Source organism: Miniopterus schreibersii (assembly GCF_964146895.1).
Source record: "Miniopterus schreibersii genome assembly, chromosome: 4".
NCBI lineage: Eukaryota > Metazoa > Chordata > Mammalia > Chiroptera > Miniopteridae > Miniopterus > Miniopterus schreibersii.
The window spans coordinates 9786922-9806959 of NC_138105.1; the positions used below are offsets into that span (position 1 = coordinate 9786922).

At 52.9% G+C, this 20038-nt stretch overlaps 1 protein-coding gene and 1 pseudogene across 3 annotated transcripts; both read right to left on the reverse strand.

The window, feature by feature from the left end:
* Positions 1 to 2154: 2154 nt before the first annotated feature.
* Positions 2155 to 19111, reverse strand: LOC308556429 (butyrophilin-like protein 9). Of its 2 annotated transcripts, XM_081135612.1 has the most exons (11): positions 18968 to 19089; positions 15139 to 15270; positions 12262 to 12627; positions 10675 to 10956; positions 7873 to 8004; positions 7717 to 7749; positions 7384 to 7404; positions 6420 to 6440; positions 6188 to 6214; positions 3920 to 3946; positions 2155 to 3033 (listed from the first exon to the last, which is right to left on the reverse strand). In XM_081135612.1, the coding sequence occupies exons 2-11, from the start codon at positions 15248 to 15250 to the stop codon at positions 2405 to 2407; spliced, it is 1650 nt and encodes a 549-aa protein (XP_080991738.1). In that variant the 5' UTR covers positions 15251 to 15270; positions 18968 to 19089; the 3' UTR covers positions 2155 to 2404. The 2 variants fall into 2 exon arrangements, with proteins under 2 accessions (XP_080991738.1, XP_080991737.1); XM_081135611.1 differs by lacking the exon at positions 7873 to 8004 and having other exon boundaries at positions 2162 to 3033; positions 18968 to 19111.
* On the reverse strand, positions 13122 to 14008 carry LOC308556435 (glyceraldehyde-3-phosphate dehydrogenase pseudogene; annotated as a pseudogene). The gene has a single exon. The product of its transcript is annotated as a glyceraldehyde-3-phosphate dehydrogenase pseudogene (transcript).
* Positions 19112 to 20038: the final 927 nt, after the last annotated feature.

The window sequence follows — 20038 nt, forward strand, 5'->3', positions numbered from 1 at the left end:
TTGACATTACCAAAATTAACCTCAAAATGGCTTCACCAGTTTATAAGCCCACCAACAATATGTGGGAGTGCCTGATTCACGGGGATCTTTGTCTTGCATGTAAGATTCCTGTGGGGCCAATAATAACTCGATTTGTTCCCCCCACCCTCCCAGTTGAGGTCAAGGTCCTCTCTGAGCTCTGATAGCCTTTGTGCTTTAGTTGTCCCCTGGCTGCCTCAAGCAGAAGCCTCACAACCAGACATATCACAGTTGTGTTTGTACACTGGATTGGGTCCATACCTAAGTGCTGAATTCACCTGTCACAGTTCTGAGGGATAGCTGCATGGAATTTTTCCTACTATAGTAGGAAAAATTAAATATATCATGTGCTATTTTTATAAACATGTCAGAGGGTCATGGAGCAGAGCTGGAAGGAGACAAGTGTCTACTCTGAGTGGTCCGGCCTCCTGGGTGGCCTCCAGCACAGTCTTTATGGTTCACACAATAAGTAGCAGAATGTTGTGGGGGCTGTCCCTTCCTCGGCTCTTGCCAATCTCACATGAAAGATTTCAGATGAGTGACAGAAAGCAAAGCAAGCAAATTTATTAAGAATACACTTGGCATAAAGCACAAGCGGGCAACTCAACTAGTCTGAGCGCCTCACCTAGTGGGTGTTCAAGGGGTTTTATACCCTTCCCCCTATAGGTTTCAAAGCTCCCCTGCTAGATATCTTGGGAAGCAGACTAGGTTTCCAAGTCCCCTTCTACTGTACATTGTTATGGCTTATCTTGGGGTGTTTGTACATACATCTGGTCATCTTGTTTGGCAAGTCCTAGGATGGCTGACTTCTTTGTTTAGTGGGTGAGATAAACTCCCTTTTTTCCCTCCTTCCCCTCCTCATGCCCTAGCAGCTATCCTTCCTGCGTAACAACTTCCAAGTGATATCTGTCCTTGGGTTTAGCTGGCACAAATGGCATTAGTTGGGTCTTTGTTCTTTATTTTCCCAGGCCAGGGTGATTTGCGCTGTGTATTCTCTGGTTAGGGAGGAGGAGGGTATAAACCATTTGCTCTCAAGTATCCTTGGTTGGGGAAGATAAGGTCTTGCAGTTTGCAAGCTGCCCAAACTGTTTGGCCGTGTTTAATTTTTTGGTCTCATTTTCTCTGGTTCACTTACCCAGGAATTTTCCTAGCTACTTACTATGCTGCCATAATAAGGTTCCATCCAACCTTAAGGCCTAGCTTCCTGTTATTTAAAATGCACTGATGGAATGATTTGTTATTTTAAAATAATCTAATATTGCCTTTTGTATTAGCTATATGTTTCCTTTTCCTATTTAATACATAAAAATTATCTTAAAGGAGTAGGTAATGGTTGCATACAATCGAGGAACATATATTTAATGTTACAAAAACATTTGTGAATAGGACCTCAAATATGTGCATGCTAATGCAAATGATTATAGAAAATAAAACTTCCCTTTCCTGAATATTATATCACACATACACCCCTCATGCAGGGCCAGGTGAGTTCCCTCTGTCTACACGGAGTGAGTAAGAAGCCTGCGTTCAGAGTCATCCTTTCACTCTCTCCTGAACCCCTTCTGTATTTTTTGTATTTTCTTTCTCCGAGAAACCTGACCCTCAGCACATTTGGTGAAATTTACCTGCTCAACCCCTCCTTGAGCAGTGCCTGTCATTAGTCATTCCTGTTGTCATTTTCTTTGGGGGCCCAATTGTCCCACGACTGGCGGGCGGGGCTCCGCATCCTAGCTCCCGTGTCCTTTGGCTGTGTCCGGGTCCGTTTCTGAGCATGTTTGTACCTGAAGGCACAAAGCGGTCCAGATTCACCTTGTGCTTTCTCTCTCCCAGCCCGGGATCAGCCGTTTCGCACGGTCGTGTCAGTGGAATTGACATTTAAAACAGGGACGTGAGGGGGGGGGGGCGCGGGGGGGGCTCAGCGGTTGGGCCTCGACCCAGGATCCTGGAGATCGCGGTTCGATTCCGGTCAGCGCGCAGGCCCGGGTTGCGGGCTCATCACTGACTCTCACCATTGATGTTTCTCTCTCTCTCCCTCTCTCTGAAATCAATAAAGATATATTTAAAAAAATAAAACTGGGATATGAGCCCTAGGTGAGATCATTTCCTATGAACTAGAAAATAGACACAAAACCGTATATCAATACGCGAATGAACGGATGCCTTTAATCCAACCACATGTCCCCCCCCCCCAGGGCGTGCCGGGCCCAGGCAGCATCAGCACATTTTGACTCTTCTGCTCAATCCTATGACACACAGACGAGCTCCGGAATTGCCGCTTTTTCTTAAAGAAAGTTATAAACACACGCCCACGTCGACACAGGCCAAGTCCCTCTCTGTCCCCTTCTGGGCCCGTCCGTCGGGGACCCAGCGCGCGGCCCCGGGCGCCTCACCACGGGCCCAGCGCGGGGGCCGAGGGCTCGTAGGGCTGCGCCCAGGTGTCGCCGTCGTCCTCCTCGAGGACCTGTGTCCCTCGAACGGGCAGCGGGCAGATGGTGAGCGGGTCGGGGTGTTCGCCGCCGTCGGGGGCTCTGGGCCTGAAGTAGGCGCAGAGCGGCCCCGAGAAGGCGTCGGTGAAGGTAAAGATGTGGGATCCGTCGGACACGTTGAAAAAGGCCAGCTTTCCGGCCTCGACGTCCAGGAAGATGCCCACGCGCCGGGGCGGCACGCGCGGGGCCAGCGCCACGCGCTCCGGCGCCAGCACGAAGTACTCGCAGCCGTTCCACAGCCCCATCACCCAGTAGCCGGCGGCCGGGCTCAGGCGCACGGACCCGGCGCGCGCCACCGCCTCCAGGCAGGCGCCCAGGAACCAGCGGCTGCGCCGGCCCACGTCCACCTCCCAGTAGTGGCGGCCGGCCCAGAAGCGCTGGCGGCTCAGCACGCAGGTCTGCTCGGTGAAGCGCCGCGGGTCTGCCGGCCCCGCGGGCCCCGGCGCCGCCCCGCGCGAACACACGCTCTTGCCGTCCTGGGAGACGTCCAGGCTGGGGTGCGCAGAGGCCGCGTCCAGGGTCACGTCCACTGCGCAGAGGCCCCGGGTTAGTGCCCGAGAGGACGGGGCCGGGCCCCACCTGTCTTCTCCCCGGGGCAGCCCACCTCTAGTTCTGGAGCAATTGGTGGAACATTCACCCCCACCCTCAACGCGAAACACCCTGGGACTGAAGGCACTGGAATGTGTAAGAGGAGTCCTATTTCTTTCCGGAACTGGAAGGGTCCTGAATTCTACACCAGGTGCCACGGAGAGGAGACAGCAACAAGGAAGGCTCCGGGGGATGGAGGAGGGCTCGCCGTCCCCAAGTCCTGGCCTAGGGGAAGGAGCCTAGGGCTGCTGCTAGTACCAGCTAGTGTCACCACCAGGGTGACCTAGAGAGCATCAATCGGGTAAGCTCTGGGCCTCTGTTTTACAGCAATTTTAGGATTTTAAAGCTGAAGGGGACCTCTGAGATCATCTAGCCTAGTGCCCTGTACACCATCACATAGCTGCCAAAATACACTCATTGGATGGATGGGAACCCAAGGATCCCTTCTGTCAGACTATCTAAAAGTTTCCTTACAAAGTCTGTATTTGCTCCTGCAAACAGGCTTCTGCAGGTGGAAAGACCCAGTAAAACCAAGAAAGATACATGTTTGTGGGGGCATGTGTCTGCATGACATGTATGACATGTGAGTCAGTCACATGTATGCACACAAGCATGTTTGTGTGCACATGTGCATATGCAGGTGTGTGGGTCATGTTATATGTGTGCAAGTGGGCTAGTGTGTCTGTGTGTGCAGGCTCATACTTGGCTTCTGGACAGACCCTTCCTCTAATCTCAGATCTCTTCACCTCCCTCTGTTTAAGATCCAGCCAACCTAAGTCATGTCACAGTTCCTCGGCCCCTCGCCCACGCGCCACGCCTCCGGTTACCTGCATACTGTTGGGCTGCTCTCCACTCTGAAACCAAACAGAGAGGGAAACGAGGCTCAGAGAGCTGAGCCAGTAACCCTGGAACCTTGAGAGAGGCTCAAGATACACGGTAGCACTGAACGACCCCATTCCCACCATGACAGCTGGTTTAGGTCCAGACTGGCCTGGGTCCACCATAGCGTCTTCCTGGGGGTTCAGGATTGAGTAAGGGGCTGGTGTCAGTGCTGGGTTACACCAAAGCTGCATGCAGGCTGAACGGGCGCCGGGAACAGGGGGAGGACAGAGCATGCGGGCAAAGAGAACAAATACAAGCTGCATGGGCGTCCTGCAGGATGGAGATAAAGCCTCACTCTCTGACTGGCAAGCTGGGTGCCAGGAGGCCCAGCCCAGACTGGCTCCCGTCCTAACAGGTCCTCTAGGTACCCCATCTCGCCTCCTTTCTTAGTGTGAGCCATTCTGAGTGGGTTTCTGCTTCATTTCATCTTGTTCTGTTTTATAACAGAAAAGTCACCAAGTCACAAAATAGCAAAAGCAATAGAAGAGGTTTTCAGAGCTCCATAAATTTATAGCAGGGCTTTTCAACACTGGTTTTGCACAAGAATAGCCAATAGAACTTTATAAACATATAGCTCTTGCATAGAGTACCTCGATTCCATAAAGATGTTGATTCTCCCTAATTTAGCTATTAATTCAAAGCAATGCTATGCAAAGCTGCTTTTGGATTTTTAAAAGGAACTTCATAAATTTATCTTAAAATTTATATTTTAAAAAGGTCCATTAAGGAAGTGAAATGAAGAACTTGTACTTTCAAGTACTATAAAAGCAATAGCACTAGAAATAATGACGTAACAGGTGGCCAACAGACAGGCCCAGCTAAATGCAGAAACCAAATACGCACTAACGGTGACACCCACGTCAAAGGGGAAATCACGGCTGGTGCAGTAGATGGCACTGGGAAAATCGACTCTATGGAGAAAAATCACGATTATCACCTAATACCACATATAATGGCAAAATTCAGATGGATTAAAGACACACATATAAAAAGAATAGAAGAAAGTGTAAGATAATCTTTGTGACTTAAGTGTGAAGAAGGTGTACTTCAACAAAACTAAAAAACCCAACAAGCCATAGGTAAAAATGTGATGAATTAGATTGTATCAAAAGTAATGGCTTTTTTTTTTTTTTTTCAATAAGAGGCACCACGGACAAAGGTGAGAGACTAGAAAAAGGAATTCACAATATTTAATACCAATGAGGGATTCATATCATACACACACACACACACACATATATATATCTTGTGAATCAATTTAAAAAAAAATAGTAACCCTAAGTGAAAAAATGGGCAAAGGGACATGTTCAGAAGAGGAATCCCCAACAGCCAACTAGCATGTAAGAGATGCCCAAACTCCTTAGTGTTCAGAGGAGTGCAGACTGAAAGAACAGTGGGAATCACTGCCCCCTCTGACTGGCAGACTTGGAAAGCTGGCTCATTGGAATGTGGGCACACGGAGCCCCCATGCGCTGCCAATGGCAGGATGACGGCGCTGCCTTTGGGAACCCTCTGCCCCACTTAGTGACATACTCCCACGGGCCGGTAATTCCTCTCCTGGGCACACATCCCAGGGAAATCTCCACACAGGGCCAGAAGGCGCATGCCTGTGGAGTCAGAGGCAGGCTGGGCTGGCTGCCTCCTTCAGGAGGGTGACTGGCTAAAATGGGGGGCTCGGCAACAAGAAGGAAAAATGGGCCAGATGGCACGTGGCAGCAGGACGGATATTAAAACAGTGATGAGTGAGAACAGCCAGGAATAGCAGGAGACCGTAAAAGTAATGCACACAAACTAAAATGCGTGTGCACAAAACAGAAATCCATATTTTGCAAGAATACATGTAATATAAGGCAGGTGTTAGACGGGTTGCTTTGTGGGGAAATGGAGGGAGATGGAGGGAGAAATGCTTACATGTAGGGGAACACGCCCACCCCAGACCCACAAGTCAGAGTCTTTGAGGCGGGGCCCCAGGAGCCCAGGGGATTCTTATCTGCAACCAGGACTGGCACCAATGGCTTACAGTATGCTCACACCTCAGGGCAATATAAAAAATTATGGAAGCAAAAACTTGAATATAACCTCTACCAGTGACGAAGACGAACTTATGCGGAGTGAAGCTGTGGGCTAAACGGGTTGAAATGTGGTTGGTTAATCAGAGTGAGTGGGGTGATGAGACGTAAAGTGGACAGCGGGAAAGAACGGACGCCACTCACCAGCCTGGCCTTCAGCTCTTCTCCAGTCTGAAGCAGTTAAGGAAAAAAACGGAGTCAGAACACAGGTTCCTGCAGCTTCCCCTCTCCCACCCCCTCCCCTTTCCGGCCACCCACAGAGCCAGCAGGGCTCCAGCCTGGCCATGGTCCCTGGCTGAAAGATGGGAAGACTTTACATCCATAACCAGATGCTAAAGGTGGACAAGAAGGGACAGTTCTAAGAGGGGTCACTTACCAAGCTCCGACTGCAGCTTCCCTATAAGCAGAACACACAGCAAACGTCAGCCTTGGGCTGACTGCAACCATCTTCCCGAGGCAGTCAGGCCACTGGGAAGATGCTCCCTAGTCTTAGAGCACAGCCCACCTCAATCCCACCCGAGTCTCTGCACCGCCTTTTGGCAGATTCTAACATCTCATCCTATTCTTTGCTCTGGGGCAGAAATCCACACGGGGGTGGGGTGGGGTGGGGTGGGAGGCAGGCTTGGCACTGATGAGCCTCTTCCCAGGGCTCAGGTCCGGTTTGAAGAGGCTACTGCTCATCTGCCCTGAAATCACCAGCTTTCCTGGGCGAGTCCAGGCCCTGAGCATCGCCTGCCTGAGGCTCAGGGCCACTTACCCGGAGCATTATTTAAAGGACTGGGAGGAAGTCACCCTTAATTATTTCCCCTCCCCAGATGCCAAGATTGATAATTTGCCACTGGAGCTGCTTTCCTTTGATGTGTCCACCCTGTCTTTTAAAAGCAGACGTTCCTGAGAAAGGCAGCTCTATACACTAATTTAGACTATACTATATTTACGCTGTACTCACTCCCATGCAAGTTCAAGGTGCCACCCTTCCCAGTGGCACTTGCATTAAAAATTGAAGGCTATCCTGGGAAGATGAACCAGTGGGAGTAAACGTTTACTGGTGATAGTAAGTGGTAGCGAGGGGGCTGGCGGGGGCTGTCCGGGGGGCCTGAGGCCGGACCCCCTTGGCGGGGGCTGTCCCGGGGGCCTGAGGCCGGACCCCCTTGGCAGCTGCGATAGAGTCCGCTGGAGAGTGAAGCGGCGGGAGGCGCCGAGGGCGGAGTGAGAGTTAGATCTGCGCCACCGGTCGCTGTCCGGGGGGGCCTAAGGTCACGGAGCCCCTCCTTCCACTGCGCGCCGCTTTCACCCCTCTACCCCGCAGCCAGCGCGGTGGGCGCGGGCCCGGAACATACCCAGCTCCGCTGTGAGTTTCCCTGGAGGAGAAACGAAGAAAAGAGGAAAATCTCCATCAAAGGACGCTGACGCCTCGCTTTCCCGAAGACACAGACTCGGTCCCCGCGCGCTCCGGGGACCAGGCGGGCTGGGCGCGCAGGAGGAGGGGGCTCCGAGGCGGCGGAGGCCGAAGCGCAAACCTCGGTCTCGCGGCTCCCCGCGCGCCCCCCGCGCGCCCCCCGCCCGCCCTCCGCGCGTCCCCCGCGCGTCCCCCGCGCGCGCCCCCCGCGCGCCCCCGGCGCGCCCCTTCTGCTGGGCCGGGAGGGGCGAGAGCGCGCCCGCGCCCCGCTCACCTGCGTCCTTCTCTGCCTGCTCCTTCAGCTGCTCTGAAAGGGAAAAGGAGGGCGTGGGAGTGGGGGACAGTGCCCCGAGGGCCCCACGGCCCCGCCCCCGCGCCCCGCCGCCGTGCTCCGGGCAGAGCCCGCACCCAGGGCGCCCCCGGCGGGTACCTTGGCACCGCCGCTGCCTGAGGAAGATGAACAGCGCCAGCGCGGCGAGCAGGGCCAGGAGGAGCGGCAGGCCGCCCGCCACGGTGCCCAGGAAAGCCGCCTTCCACGGCGAGGGCCCCGGTAAGAACACGTCTGGAAAACACCCACAGGGCTCGGCTTGACTCGGGCGCCGCTGAACACTCAGTCACGGACGCTGCGGGGCTAAGCCTCGTCCCCCGCGCAGCCGTCTGTGAAATGGGCGCGGCGGCGGCTGCCCGGCGCTGGGGAAGGTAGGGTCCCGAGGAACTGCGGGGGACTCGGCGTAGCGCCCGGCGAGGGAGGGGCCGACTTCGGAAGCCCAGTGGGCTACGAATCCACAAGCCACCTCCCCGCTTCCTGCAAACACTTGCAAAGGTCGTCTCATCGCACCTTTGGGAGAACTGAGAGCCAAGCCTCCTGGGGCTGACTGACGGGCCCCCTTTGCTCCCCGGTTCCCTGGCGAGGCCTCTGCAGACAGTCAACAGGTGCAAAAGGGAGAATCGCCCTTTAGAAACCCTGTGGCCATTTAATGGAGTAATTGCGTGTCTGTTGAAGTTAATTATAAAAAAATTGTTGCTTTTATCTCAGTGGTCTTTTAAATTTTTTTTCTTTTTATTGTGGTTACATATACCCGACGTACAATGCACTATCACAGCCATTGCTAAGCTGACAGCTCAGTGGCATTAAGTAGTTCACATGGTTGTGCAGCCACCAGAACTTTATCACCTTCCCAAACTGCAATCTGTCCCCATCAAACACTAACTCCCCATTTCCCGCCCTCCTAGCCCCTGGTAACCTCGACTCTACTTTCCTGTCTCCATGAACTGACTACTCTAAGTACCTTATAAAAGTGGAATCATACAAAATTTGTTCTTTTGTGTCTGACATTTCACTTAGCACAATGTGATCTTTTGTTTATTAAAAATTTTTCTAGCGGTGCATGTTTATTGTCTGGTACAAAACTACTGGGCCACACGGATTGGCCTTCACCACAGATAAAGGCTGAGAGCAAAGGCTCAGGGCCTGATGCCACCCTGACCAGCTACCCTTGACCATGTCCCTGTTCCCTCCTCTCCCACCTCCTCCTGCTCCTCCGAGAGCCACACACATTCCCATCTCAGGACCTTTGCACTTGTGTTCTCTCTACCTGAATGCCCCTGACAGACATCCATGTTACTCACACCCTCTTTAAAGGATGAACACAAATATAAAAAAAAAAAAAAAAAAGGAATTTCCCTGGTGTAAAAAGGGAAAGAGACTTCCCTTTCTCCCCTCTTAGATCATTTTCTTTGGAAAACTTGTAAATCTTTTCTCTGTCCTGTTGACATGTATGCAAATCATTTTGAAGGCTAAATATGCCTCTTGCCAGCTGTACAGCCCAGGGATGTTTCTCTTCAGGAGCTCAGAGCCATCTCGTGGAAATGTAAACATCCAGGAGAAAGCACCTCTGTTTCTGTGTCCTGGGAATTTAACTGAGGCACTTGGCTCCAAATTGTAACTTCATTCTTGTCGTAAAGATATGAGATGTTTTCTCTTTCCTTTGGATAGACAATTAGCTAACATAGCCTTGGCTGGGTAGCTCAGTTAGTATTGTTCCGATACGCCAAGGCTGTGGGCTCTACCCCCACCAGGGCACAAACAAGAATCAACCAATGAATGAATAAATAAGTGAAAAAACAAATTGATCTCTCTCTCTCTCTCTCTCTCTTTCTCTCTCTCTAAAATAGATAACTTTTTAGATATCTCTAAAATAGATAACTTTTTAAAAGAGACAATTAGCTAACACAGATGGCCATCCCAATCACCAGAGAGAGAGAGAGAGACAGAAAGGAAGAGAGAAAGTGAGAGGGAGAGAGTGAGAGAGAGAAACATTGATGTGAGAGAGACACACTGATTGTGTTTCCTCCCGCACGTGCCCCTTCCAGGGCTGGAGATCAAACCTGCAACCCAGGTGCATGTGTGCCCTTGACTGGGAATTGAACCTGCAACCTTTCAGTGCTCCAGCTGATGCTCTAACCACTAAGGACACTGGCCAGAGCACCAGCCATATTTTAAATGAACTATGTGTGCTGTCAAGTCCTCTTACCTGAGGACAAGTTATCATTTATAAGGGTGAAATTTCTTTCTGTTATTATAACTATTGATTTGGACTTATGTGGAAAATTGCCCATAGATTGGGTTTGTCCTCAAGACTTAAAACAATTAGAGCCGTGAGCATTAAACCTTTCAGTGGGTCCTCACAAAAAGGCTTTGATGTTACATAATGGCCTCACCTTCAACTCATTACCTGACTTCTTCCCTGACCCACCACTTTTAAATCCACATACCTCCCCCGCCTCATGTCTTATCACCCTTTCTTACCTCATTCCCTGCAGCACCTAACACCTTCTAATGTACAATGTAATTTGCCCTTTTATTTGTGTGTTTCCCCCACTGGAATGTGAACCTGAGGTCAAGGGTTTGGGGCACATTGTGAGTGCTCAGTGAATATTGTTTGAGGGATCACATTAGGAACACTTGCCTCTAGTGGGTAGAGTTTCTGGGTTTTAGCTTACGGCCCTGTAATGTTGACTCTCTGGGGCCTTCCCTGTTTATGATTTGGGTTGTCAGTTGTAGTCTTAGTAGGTTCCTGGTATCCAAATTGCTGACTTTTCAGATGTCAAGGTCAGCTCACCCATAGACAGCCAGGCCCCCTACCACTGTGACCTTCTAGATGGACTCTGGGACGACGGACATGGAGGACATGGTGATCAGGAAGATGAAGGTGAGCCAGGACCCACTGACCTGCTATTTGGACCATGAACTCTTTCTTTTGGAGCAGAATGGGGTTCTGGATGGAGCAGGACACATTGTGGTGGGCACCCTCTTGGACGACCACAGATGTTTCCAGACTGAACAGGTCCTGGGCGTCCTGGATGATGGCTTCGAACTCCACAGTCAGGCACTGTCCCCGATGGTCTCTCCACTGGACCTGGGGCTTGGGGTACCAGCCACTGGAGCTGCACCTGAGCTGAATGCCTCCTTCCTTGAAGCCCACAAGGGAGATGTGAGGGTCTGACCCCATCCCTGGGAGAGGCAGGAGGAGAGGGAAAAGTTAGGCTCCTTCCCAGAAGTTGTGGGTGAAGCTTATCATTTGCAGTCACCATAAGGCATCACGAACTAGGGCTGCTCTGAACACAACTGTGGGCTCATAGCCTCTGCCCATGGACTGTAAGTGACAGTCTGAATCAGTGGCGGAATGTGGGCACAGTACTGCCCCCAAGGAACATTTGGAATTATGGAGGGGAGCCATTTTACTCGAAGGGGCTGCTGAAATTTAGTTATATTATGCAAGGGACAGTCCCCGAGAATGAATAATCTCTCCCCAAATCTCAACAGATTGTCTTCTGTCTCCTAAATCCCACCAGAGCTCAAGTGCCTGTGAACTAACACTCCTTTATTGTCCCATCCTTGTGGTGCTAGCCTTATGCTTTAAATGTAGACACCATTAATATGGTTTAAATGCCAATACTGTAAAAAATGTATGTCAGGAAAGCCCAAACCTTTCTCCATCCTTTCTACCCCACTGCACTCCCACCCTTAGCGAACTCATTTCACTGGTTTCTAGTTTATCCTGCCTGTGTGTCTTTTGTGCAGCGTTTCCCCTTCTTTCTCACACAGAACTTTACAGCGTCCTATGCATCTTGGTTTCCTTTTGTCTTAACAACAACCTGACGTCACTCCACACAGTCCGCAGAGCTACCCCTAGTGCTTCAGGTGCGGAGTGTGGGTCACTCCACGCGTGCTGGGCCACACTCGGCACCTGTGCTGCTCACTTAGGTTGCTTCCGTTAATTTGCAATGACAAATAATGCTACAGAGATTAAAGTTATACATATGCCTTTTTCATATTTAGCTGTGGGAGGCGTATCTTCAGCGTGAACTCCTAGAGGTGAGATTGGTGCTGAAAAGGTAGGTGCACAGTCAGTCCTGTTACTGCCAAATCCCCAGGCACTGGAGCTTTGTAACTTTGAACTCTGTCCACATGGTGCAGAGCAGAGGGCCTCCTTCCCCACAGCTCCACTGTGGGGGGGTGTAGTCAAATTTTAAAATTTTTGCCAGTCTGAGAGGTAAAAAATTGCATGTCAGTGTGGCTTAAATGTGCCTTTCATTATGAGTAAAAGTGGTCATCTTTCCCTATGTTTAAGGGCTATTTGTGTATCTTTTTTCGTGAACAAATTTTTGGGTTCATTTTGTTTCTTTTCTTTTTTTTTAAAAAAAAAATAAAGCTATTCCCCTGCTCTGGGCGCTTCCCTGTCTACTCTTGAGCAAAGCAGCTCTGCCCAAACGCGCCTCGGCTGCGCCCCCCGGTGGCGGCTGCCGGCTCACTCACCCGTCACCTCCAGCTCCCAGACGGCTTCCCCGGAGAAGTCGGCGGAGAGGAAGCGGCAGCCGTAGGGGCCCTGGTCGGCGGGGCGCACGCCCTGGAGCTGCAGGCCCACGGCGCCGTCGGCGATCTCGTCGGCGATGAGCCTGGTGCGGTTGCGGAACTGCGCCATCTGCGGCGCGCCGCGCCCCTGCCGCCCCGGGGCTCCCGGGGCCCCCGGGTACAGGTGCACCACGTCCGCCGCCCGCCCGCGGAACCAGCGGATCTCCATGTGCTCGGCGTCTTGGTACGGGGACAGGTGGCAGAAGAACTCCACCTCCCCGCCGACGGTCGCCAGGATGGGCTCCCCGGGGCCAATCACCTTGACCTCACCTAGGACGAGAAGCCAGAACAGTGGCCGAAAGCAGCTCTTCCCAAATATAAGCTTTTCTCACGGCCCTTTGCGGCTCAGAAATCTACAGTAAACCGTTCAAGTGAGGAAGGTGGGACCCTCTACAACACAGCCTGTCAGGGTTCTTGAACAGGTAACTATCAGGAAAGAAGTGAATTGGTAATTTCTGCATAATGGGAATAGCATTAAAATATTAAAATAATCTATGGGGATCCTTGCTTTTTTTCTTTTCTTTTTTTAATGCAAAGGTCAAATCCTGCCTTGAAGTTTTTTTGCGGGGGAAGGCAGTGAACTGTATTGATGGTGCATGCCAAGGTAGGGTTCCCTAAGCGCCCCCCCCCCTTCTTCAGGGGATCTGGGATGGAAACTGCGGAGGTCAGGAGATTCTCAGTGTGTTGTATCGATTTGGGCCAAGGATGCCCCAAGAGCTGCGGGCCTCTCTTCCTCTTGCTGGGGCTGGTGGTCCAGGGGTCTCTTACTCCTTGGAGGCCATGTGGACCATAAAGTCCACCACCCTCTTGCTGTAACCAAATTCATTGTCAGACTAGGAAATGAGCTTGACAAAGTGATACTGAGGGCAATGACAGCTCCAGCATTGAAGATGGAGGAGTGGGTGTCACTGTTAAAGAAACAGGAGACAACCTCATCCTCAGTATAGCCCAGGATGCCCTTGAGGTGGCCCTCTGGTGCCTGCTTCACTACCTTCTTGATGTCATCATATTTGGCAGCTTTCTCCAAGAGGCAGGTCAGATCCACAACCCACACATTGTGGGTGGGGACATGGAAGGCCATGCCAGCGAGCTTCCCATTGAGCTCAGGGATGACCTTGCCCACAGCCTTGGCAGTGCCAGTAGAAGCAGGGATGATGTCTTGGGCAGCCCTTCAGCCTACACGCCACAGCTTCCATGGTCTTCTGGGTGGCAGAGATGGCATGGACTATGGTCATGAGTCCCTCCACGATGCCAAAATTGTCATGGATAACCTTAGCTAGAGGGACAAGCTGTTGGTGATACAGGAGGCATTGCTGACAGTCTTGAGGCATTTGTCATACTTGTTGTGGTTCACACCCCTTACAAACATGGGGGCATCTGCAGAAGGGGCAGAGATGACGACCCTCTTGGCTCCACCCTTCAAGTGGGCCCCAGCCTTCTCCATGGTAGTGAAGACGCCAGTGGACTCCACAACATATTCAGCACCAGCATCACCCCATTTGATGTTGGCGGGACTCGCTTCTGGGAGATGGAGACGGACTTTCCATTGATGGCAAGCTTCCCATTCTCAGTTCTCAGCCTTGACTGTGCCTTTGAACTTGCCATGAGCAGAATCATACTGGAACATATAGGCCATTTAGTTGGGGTCAACGAAGGGGTCACTGATGGGGCTGCCAGAGTAAAAAGCAGCCCTGGTGCCCAGGTGCCCAATACGGCCAAATCTGTTCACTCGGACCTTCGCCGCCGTGTCTCAGGGCCGCAGCTGGCACTGGCGGGAAGACGTGGCTGTCAGATGAGCAGGGGCCGACAGCCCTGCCTCGGAGATTTCTATTCACCAGCATCTTTCATCTGACCATTTTCTTTCATGGTGTCTCCATCTGGCCCCTCCAGTTTCTGCAGTTTCCATGAGAGTTGCTATTCTTGCTGCAGTTCTTCTGCACAGGCTGTTTCCTGCCCCCCAGCGTGCCTCACTCTTCTCTCTGCCTTCTGTGCACCCCCTTTCCTTCCTTCAAAGATCAGCTGAAAGCCATGTTCATCCCAAGCTTAACTAAAACCTCACCCCCAAGCTACCCCTTCGTGGATCCCTCCCACCCCCCGCTTTGCTGGCGGAGCACAGCGATGCCTTTCTTTGTTCATTCCATTTCAGATCCCTTGTTGCCACTGGGTGAGGCCCCAACACCCTTCCAACTAGCTTCCTTCTCCAGCTTTTCTCCCCTACTCCTGATACCCACCCTCTCCCTGAGTGCACCCTGCCTCAGTTTACCCTCCATCTGTCATCTTTCCGCATAATATGTATCCTGCAAGGCTCTGCCCGAACACTTCCTCCTATCTAGGGCTCTTCTTGGCTTTCTGGGAAAAAACCCAAATGACTATCTCAGCTGTGATCCTAAATCTCTGGGTACATTTCTCTGGCGTCCTGGTCACACACAGCTGGACAGGTGGATTTAAAAGTACTTTCCAACTGGTTCAGCCCAAGCACAGACCAAGAAGAGCTTCTTAGCACTCTCTTGCTCTGCCCCTGACATGCTTGTGCGCTGTGGTGCCGTGGGGGGGGGGGGGTAGGAATATGCAGGGTGGCTGGGGCAGAGATGGTGGAAGAACACTGGGTGGTTGGATGGTGCTTGGGGCCAGCGGCTCTTTAACCACTGGGATGGAAATCTTCTTAAATACTAGCACGTGGCGTGGCTACAGGCTCTCAGCCCTGGGAGCACCTGCAGGAGGGGTAGGCAGAGGCTGATATGCTCACGTCCTGGCTGGCTGGCTGCAGATCAGATACGCTACCTGAGTTTGTCTCCCCAGGCTGGAGGAAGAGGAGGAGGTGGGTGAGGAAGAAGACACTGCTGGGCTGAGGTACCCGCTGAAAGGAGTCCAGGGAGACTGGGAAATCTGCCATCTCCTCAGCAGTAGGGCCACCTGCAGGGGGACAAAGAGATGCTGGGGTGACACAGCAGAGCTGGAACCTGACCCGTCAGGCAGGAGATCTATCAGTGCCTCAGTTATCTTTTGTCTGGTTCTTAACAACCCCAGAGCCTGGCTTTTTTTAAACCACAGCCGGATGTGAGAGCTGCTTCTAATTTTACCAGGCAGCACGGCTAATGGCATCACTGGCCCTGCTCGGACCCACGGGGCCACGTGAGGAGAGGGCCAAAGGCTCTTAGAGGAAGCAGCTTCTGAGATTCACATTGTTTTAGAGCCAGAAATAGAGCCACACAGTGTGTTGGGGCTCAGCTAGGATTTAGTGACTTTCTAAGAAGGGAAGCCTGTCAAAACTTTCACATGCATTTTCACTCCTCCTGCCCAACCCTGTTCCCATGTCCCTTGGCCTGGAACATCAGATCCCCTAAGCAGAAAAACAAACACAGAGTTCTGATCTTTCAGAAATGGGACGCATGCCTGGCAGCTGCTGGCCAACTTCAACCACACCTGGGACACCTCCCTCCAGTCCTAGAACCTTAGGTGTAGCCTCCAGGAGGTTAGCTGGGGACGGTCCCTGAGTCTATAGCATCTTTGAGGCCACAGTGATGGTGTGGTCCCATCTAGCTACCCCTCCCCCATCTGTGGTCCAGGAAACCCAGCCCCAATACAGGCGAGGGCTGTCCCTCTTGCTCCTGACACCCCCTTGAAATTTGTGGAATGTCTCACAGTCTTATAGCCAGTGAGTCTGGGCAGCCAATGCACCTTGGGAGATATACAATCCTCTTCACATTTGTCTTTTGTTTAGTTGTGGGACTTTAGGCAAATTTTGTAGCTGGCTATACTTCAATTTCCTTGCTTGAACAATGGAAGATACCAGTGCCAACTCAGAGGGTTTCTAAGCCTCCCATGGGTTGGTTGGGTGCTCTAAATAAAAGTCAGCACCTCCTCCCTCTGCCTCCACCTTCCAAACAGCCACTCTTCACTCTCCATCATCTTCCAGAGCCTGCAGCCCTCTCCCTTCACCCCATCGTAGAGCCCCAAGGGGAAGGGGAAGCCTCATGAAGTTTCTACTGTCATCGTCCTCAGTCTCCCTTCTCCCTCCTCTGCCACCCCACGCCACTGTTTGGTTTTCCTTTCACACAGACCTGTGACATGGCACATGCTCCTGGGGTCCTGTGGCTGCAGAGCCCCACCTGCACTGTCAGCAATACCACTAGCAGGTTTAGATGAAGGACTTGAAAACTGCTAGGTCATTCAGCATAATAGTGGCCAGAGGAGGTGGGCAGGTGACTTAATGAGAGAGGGGAGACTCCCCAGGTGACCCCTGAGCTGGAAATACAATGGGGGTGGACGGTAATAGCCTGTGAGGCCAGTGGGCCAGGGCCCAGGAACCCTGCCCTCCTGGAGCTCTCATGCAGATGGGAAGGTGGACAGGGGAGGCAAATTGGACCAGCTCGATTTGTGCCTCAGTAGGGCCGCTGTGGGGGGGTGAAGTCGGTTTTAATGGCTGGCAGCTACTGCAATGACTATTTGCACAATTACCAGCACACAGAGGCCTTGGGCCGGGGTCTAGCCTCGGGCCAGGCAGTCCAGCCTCTCACCCTTTTGGCTGACGGCAGGAACGTGTACGTCAGGCCGGGCAGCCAGCAGCGAAGAGCCCCACAACAGGGCTGAGTTTTCTCACCTTCGCCCTGTTCCCTTCTCTTTTGGGCTTCAGTCTTTTCTTCTGGACTCTTACCATAGAGGCTCAGGAGGGCAAAACCATGAGGCTCTAGCAGCACCGGCCAGTGCCTTCCAAACAAGAGGGGCTCGGGACACATCCCGGGTCCATTTGGACTGGCCGGGCTCCGAGGACTTAGTCAAGTGCTGTGTTAGCTGTTAACGTGAGTCCTCGCTGCGGCAGCCATGGCTCGCTGGGGCCCACAGCTGGGGGCGGGTGTGCCTCACAGGAGGGGCACATGCCCCAGGACTCCGGGGCAGGGGAGGCTGCCCCCTCCGGGGGTCGGGGCAGTCAGTGTGTTCCAGGCCCTGGAATGACTGCAGGGCCGCAGTTGTCTGTTGTGACACACCCATGTGATGTCTGTCACCGAGGCTGCAGGAGGAGGTCACACACACACACAGAGTAATAAAAAATCAGCACAAATCAAGAGCTTAGGATCTACTTACCTATACCAGAAACATTATGATTATTACTGCCACAGACAAGGAAACTGAGGCACAGGAGGCGAGGTGATCAGCCTATACGCAGCGAGGGGCTGGTAGAGCGGGGCTCACTCCAAGCTCTGCGCTTCTCTGTATACAAATTCCTCATCAGCTGTGCCGTGTGTTAGGACCTCAGTCTCAGTCCCCCAGACCATCATGACCCCTGACCCCTGACCCCTGTTAGGGACCGGCTGGCCACAACACTTACCCTGACAACATCTCTTGTGCACTTAAGAGGCTCGAATCCCCAGGCATCAGCCCCAAGACCAATGACTCAACCAAGCAACCAACAAGTGAATGACAATCTAAAAGCCCCATTCAAAAGTGGAGTCTCCCCTAGAGCTTGTGAGCGGCATCTTCTTGATCAGAAGGCACATGCCCTGTGGCCTCTTCGCCCCCAACACACAAGGACATGCCCCGAAAGCCTTTAATGAGAGGGAGACAGTCTGGCAATTTCCCGAAGGCACTTCGGAGGGGCTGACTGCCCCATGGCACCACCAAGGGCACCCTTCCTCCCACCCGCTGCCTGCAGCCCACCCTTTCCCACCTCTGGGGTTTAAAGGCTCTGGTCCTCACTGGAGAGCAAGGACCCTGCGAGGGAGACGCTGTCCCGCCTCAGCTACTCGCACCACAGCGTAAATGGGTTTCAGGTTCTGGTTCGGGCGAGGAGGTTTTGCTGGGGGAAAGGGGGTCCTGGATGCACTGAGTATTTGGGAGATGGGGGACCCTGTGATGGGGAGGGCGGACAGAAAGGGGGTCTTGGACAGGAGCTAAGCTTTGCTGGCAGGTACGGTTTCCCTGCTCTCCAGGGCGCCTCTGGCCTGTTCCCTCCCAAAGGCCCAGCGAGGAGTAAGGGTTGTGCATCCTGGTGCCGCCAAAGAAATGCTGCCACCCTATGCCCGGGGGAGCCCCTTTCCCCCCTTATTTCTTCCCTTCTCATTTTCTCCCTGGCCCCACTCCAACCCCATTCCAGTTTTCTCCTCCTGCACGTCAAGTTCTTAAGTCTCTTGATCGCCAGTTCCTCAGCTCCTGAGTCTCTCTTTAAAGGTAACGTTTTGCCTTTGCTACTTGGCGAGCTGGAGCTGAGTAGCAGGGCGTGCTCTGCCCCCCTCCCACTCCCAGGTCCTAAGCTGTCGCCCCAGTGTCCTAAGCTGGCCCTCCACAAGCTGTCCATTGACGCTCACTGGCTTGCTTTGGTTTAATTTCAATAGGCCCACAGGAGAGTTTCTACCCCTAGTCTCTAAGGGAGATGAACCTCCCCGAGAAGAGACCCTCAGTGAGGCTGGAGGGAAAATGGGAGGCGTCCGAGTCCTGCCTCCTCGGGTGGAACTGCCCCACGGGCATCTCCACACGCCAAACACCCCACCCCGCAGCCAGGCTCCGCTGGTAAGATGGGGCCAACCCATCTGCGCTCTCTCCAGGAGCCACCATTTTCTGCTTTCCATTTCTGAAAGGTGGAGGCTTAGACAGGCATTGAGACTGTGCCATGTACCTGGCGGCTTGCAGCAAATGCTCCGAAATGGCAGATGAGTCCTGGCGATCCGAGCTCTGGTGCAAAGGAGACGATTGTTGTGGAGAGTCGTGGTCCCAGTTGAGAGGGCCAGCTCATGTGTGACAAACCTACCCACCCACCTTCCACCTTAAGACACATGCTGTTTGCTGTAAAAACCAAGAAAGATAGACAAAAGGAGGAAGTCCCTGTCATATCCTGTCTCTGTGAGACACATCATGAATTGAATTTCCATGGTCTAAAATGTCTCTCCAAGGTCCAAAAAGGAGGGGAAAGGTATCTGAGAGTTTTGTAGAGACTGCAAACTGCAGCTGCTCAGAGTGGTGGGGCTGGGGGTGGGGGAGTGCTCAGCTGGCTGACTGGGGTTTGGGGCTCCAGGGAGGCAAGATGGCCATCCCCCAGCTAGCCCCTCGCTCCTCACCATCACAGCAAGATGTAGACGGGACTGAAATATCACTACCTGAGGGTTCGGAAAGATCTGGTGCCTGACTCTTACTCAGTCCCACCCTCCTCTGCAGGGCAGGGGCAGAAGATAGACTGGGGTCATTGCCCGTAAGTAAAACTGCACGAGCTGGTCACATACAACTTGGAAATTAAGTGGTGCACTGTATCGGGGTATCTCTAATACAGTGGGGCTCAAAAAAGAAACAGCCATTACCCCGCTCCACCTGTTGTGCTATCGGCCGCTGTGGGGCCTTGGTATTCGCGAGAGAGAAATGTAGTGAATCAAGGTGCCGGCCGCCTGGCGCAACCACACTGACATGGTCCCTGGGGGCGGGTAGAGCAGTGGTACATGGCAGGCTAGCCCCTGTGGGACACAGAGCCCCAGGGACTCCCAGAAACGCCTGCTGTTGGGAGAGGGGCCTGTGCGGGTGCTAGGCTCTGGGCGAGCAGGTGGAGGAGCTGACCCTTTCTGTCCAAGCAGCTGGTGCACGTGTCCTGGGCTTACGGTGCCTAAATGTCCTAGGAGAGCACAAGGCGCTGAGTGGTGAGATCAAGTGGCAGATGCATGTTCCTGGGGCTGGAAGACACAGGAGGGCTCAGGGCCAGATT

What these genes read in the sequence shown, in the direction of transcription:
- LOC308556429 (XM_081135612.1), bottom strand. Translation starts at nt 15,250, where the DNA reads ATGGCAGATTTCCCAGTCTCCCTGGACTCCTTTCAGCGGGTACCTCAG. An exon ending in GCCTGGGGAGACAAACTCAG is followed by an intron (nt 12,628 to 15,138) that starts GTAGCGTATCTG and finishes TTCTCGTCCTAG; the next exon opens with GTGAGGTCAAGGTGATTGGC. An exon ending in GAAACTCACAGCGGAGCTGG is followed by an intron (nt 6,441 to 7,383) that starts GTATGTTCCGGG and finishes TTCTGCTTATAG; the next exon opens with GGAAGCTGCAGTCGGAGCTT.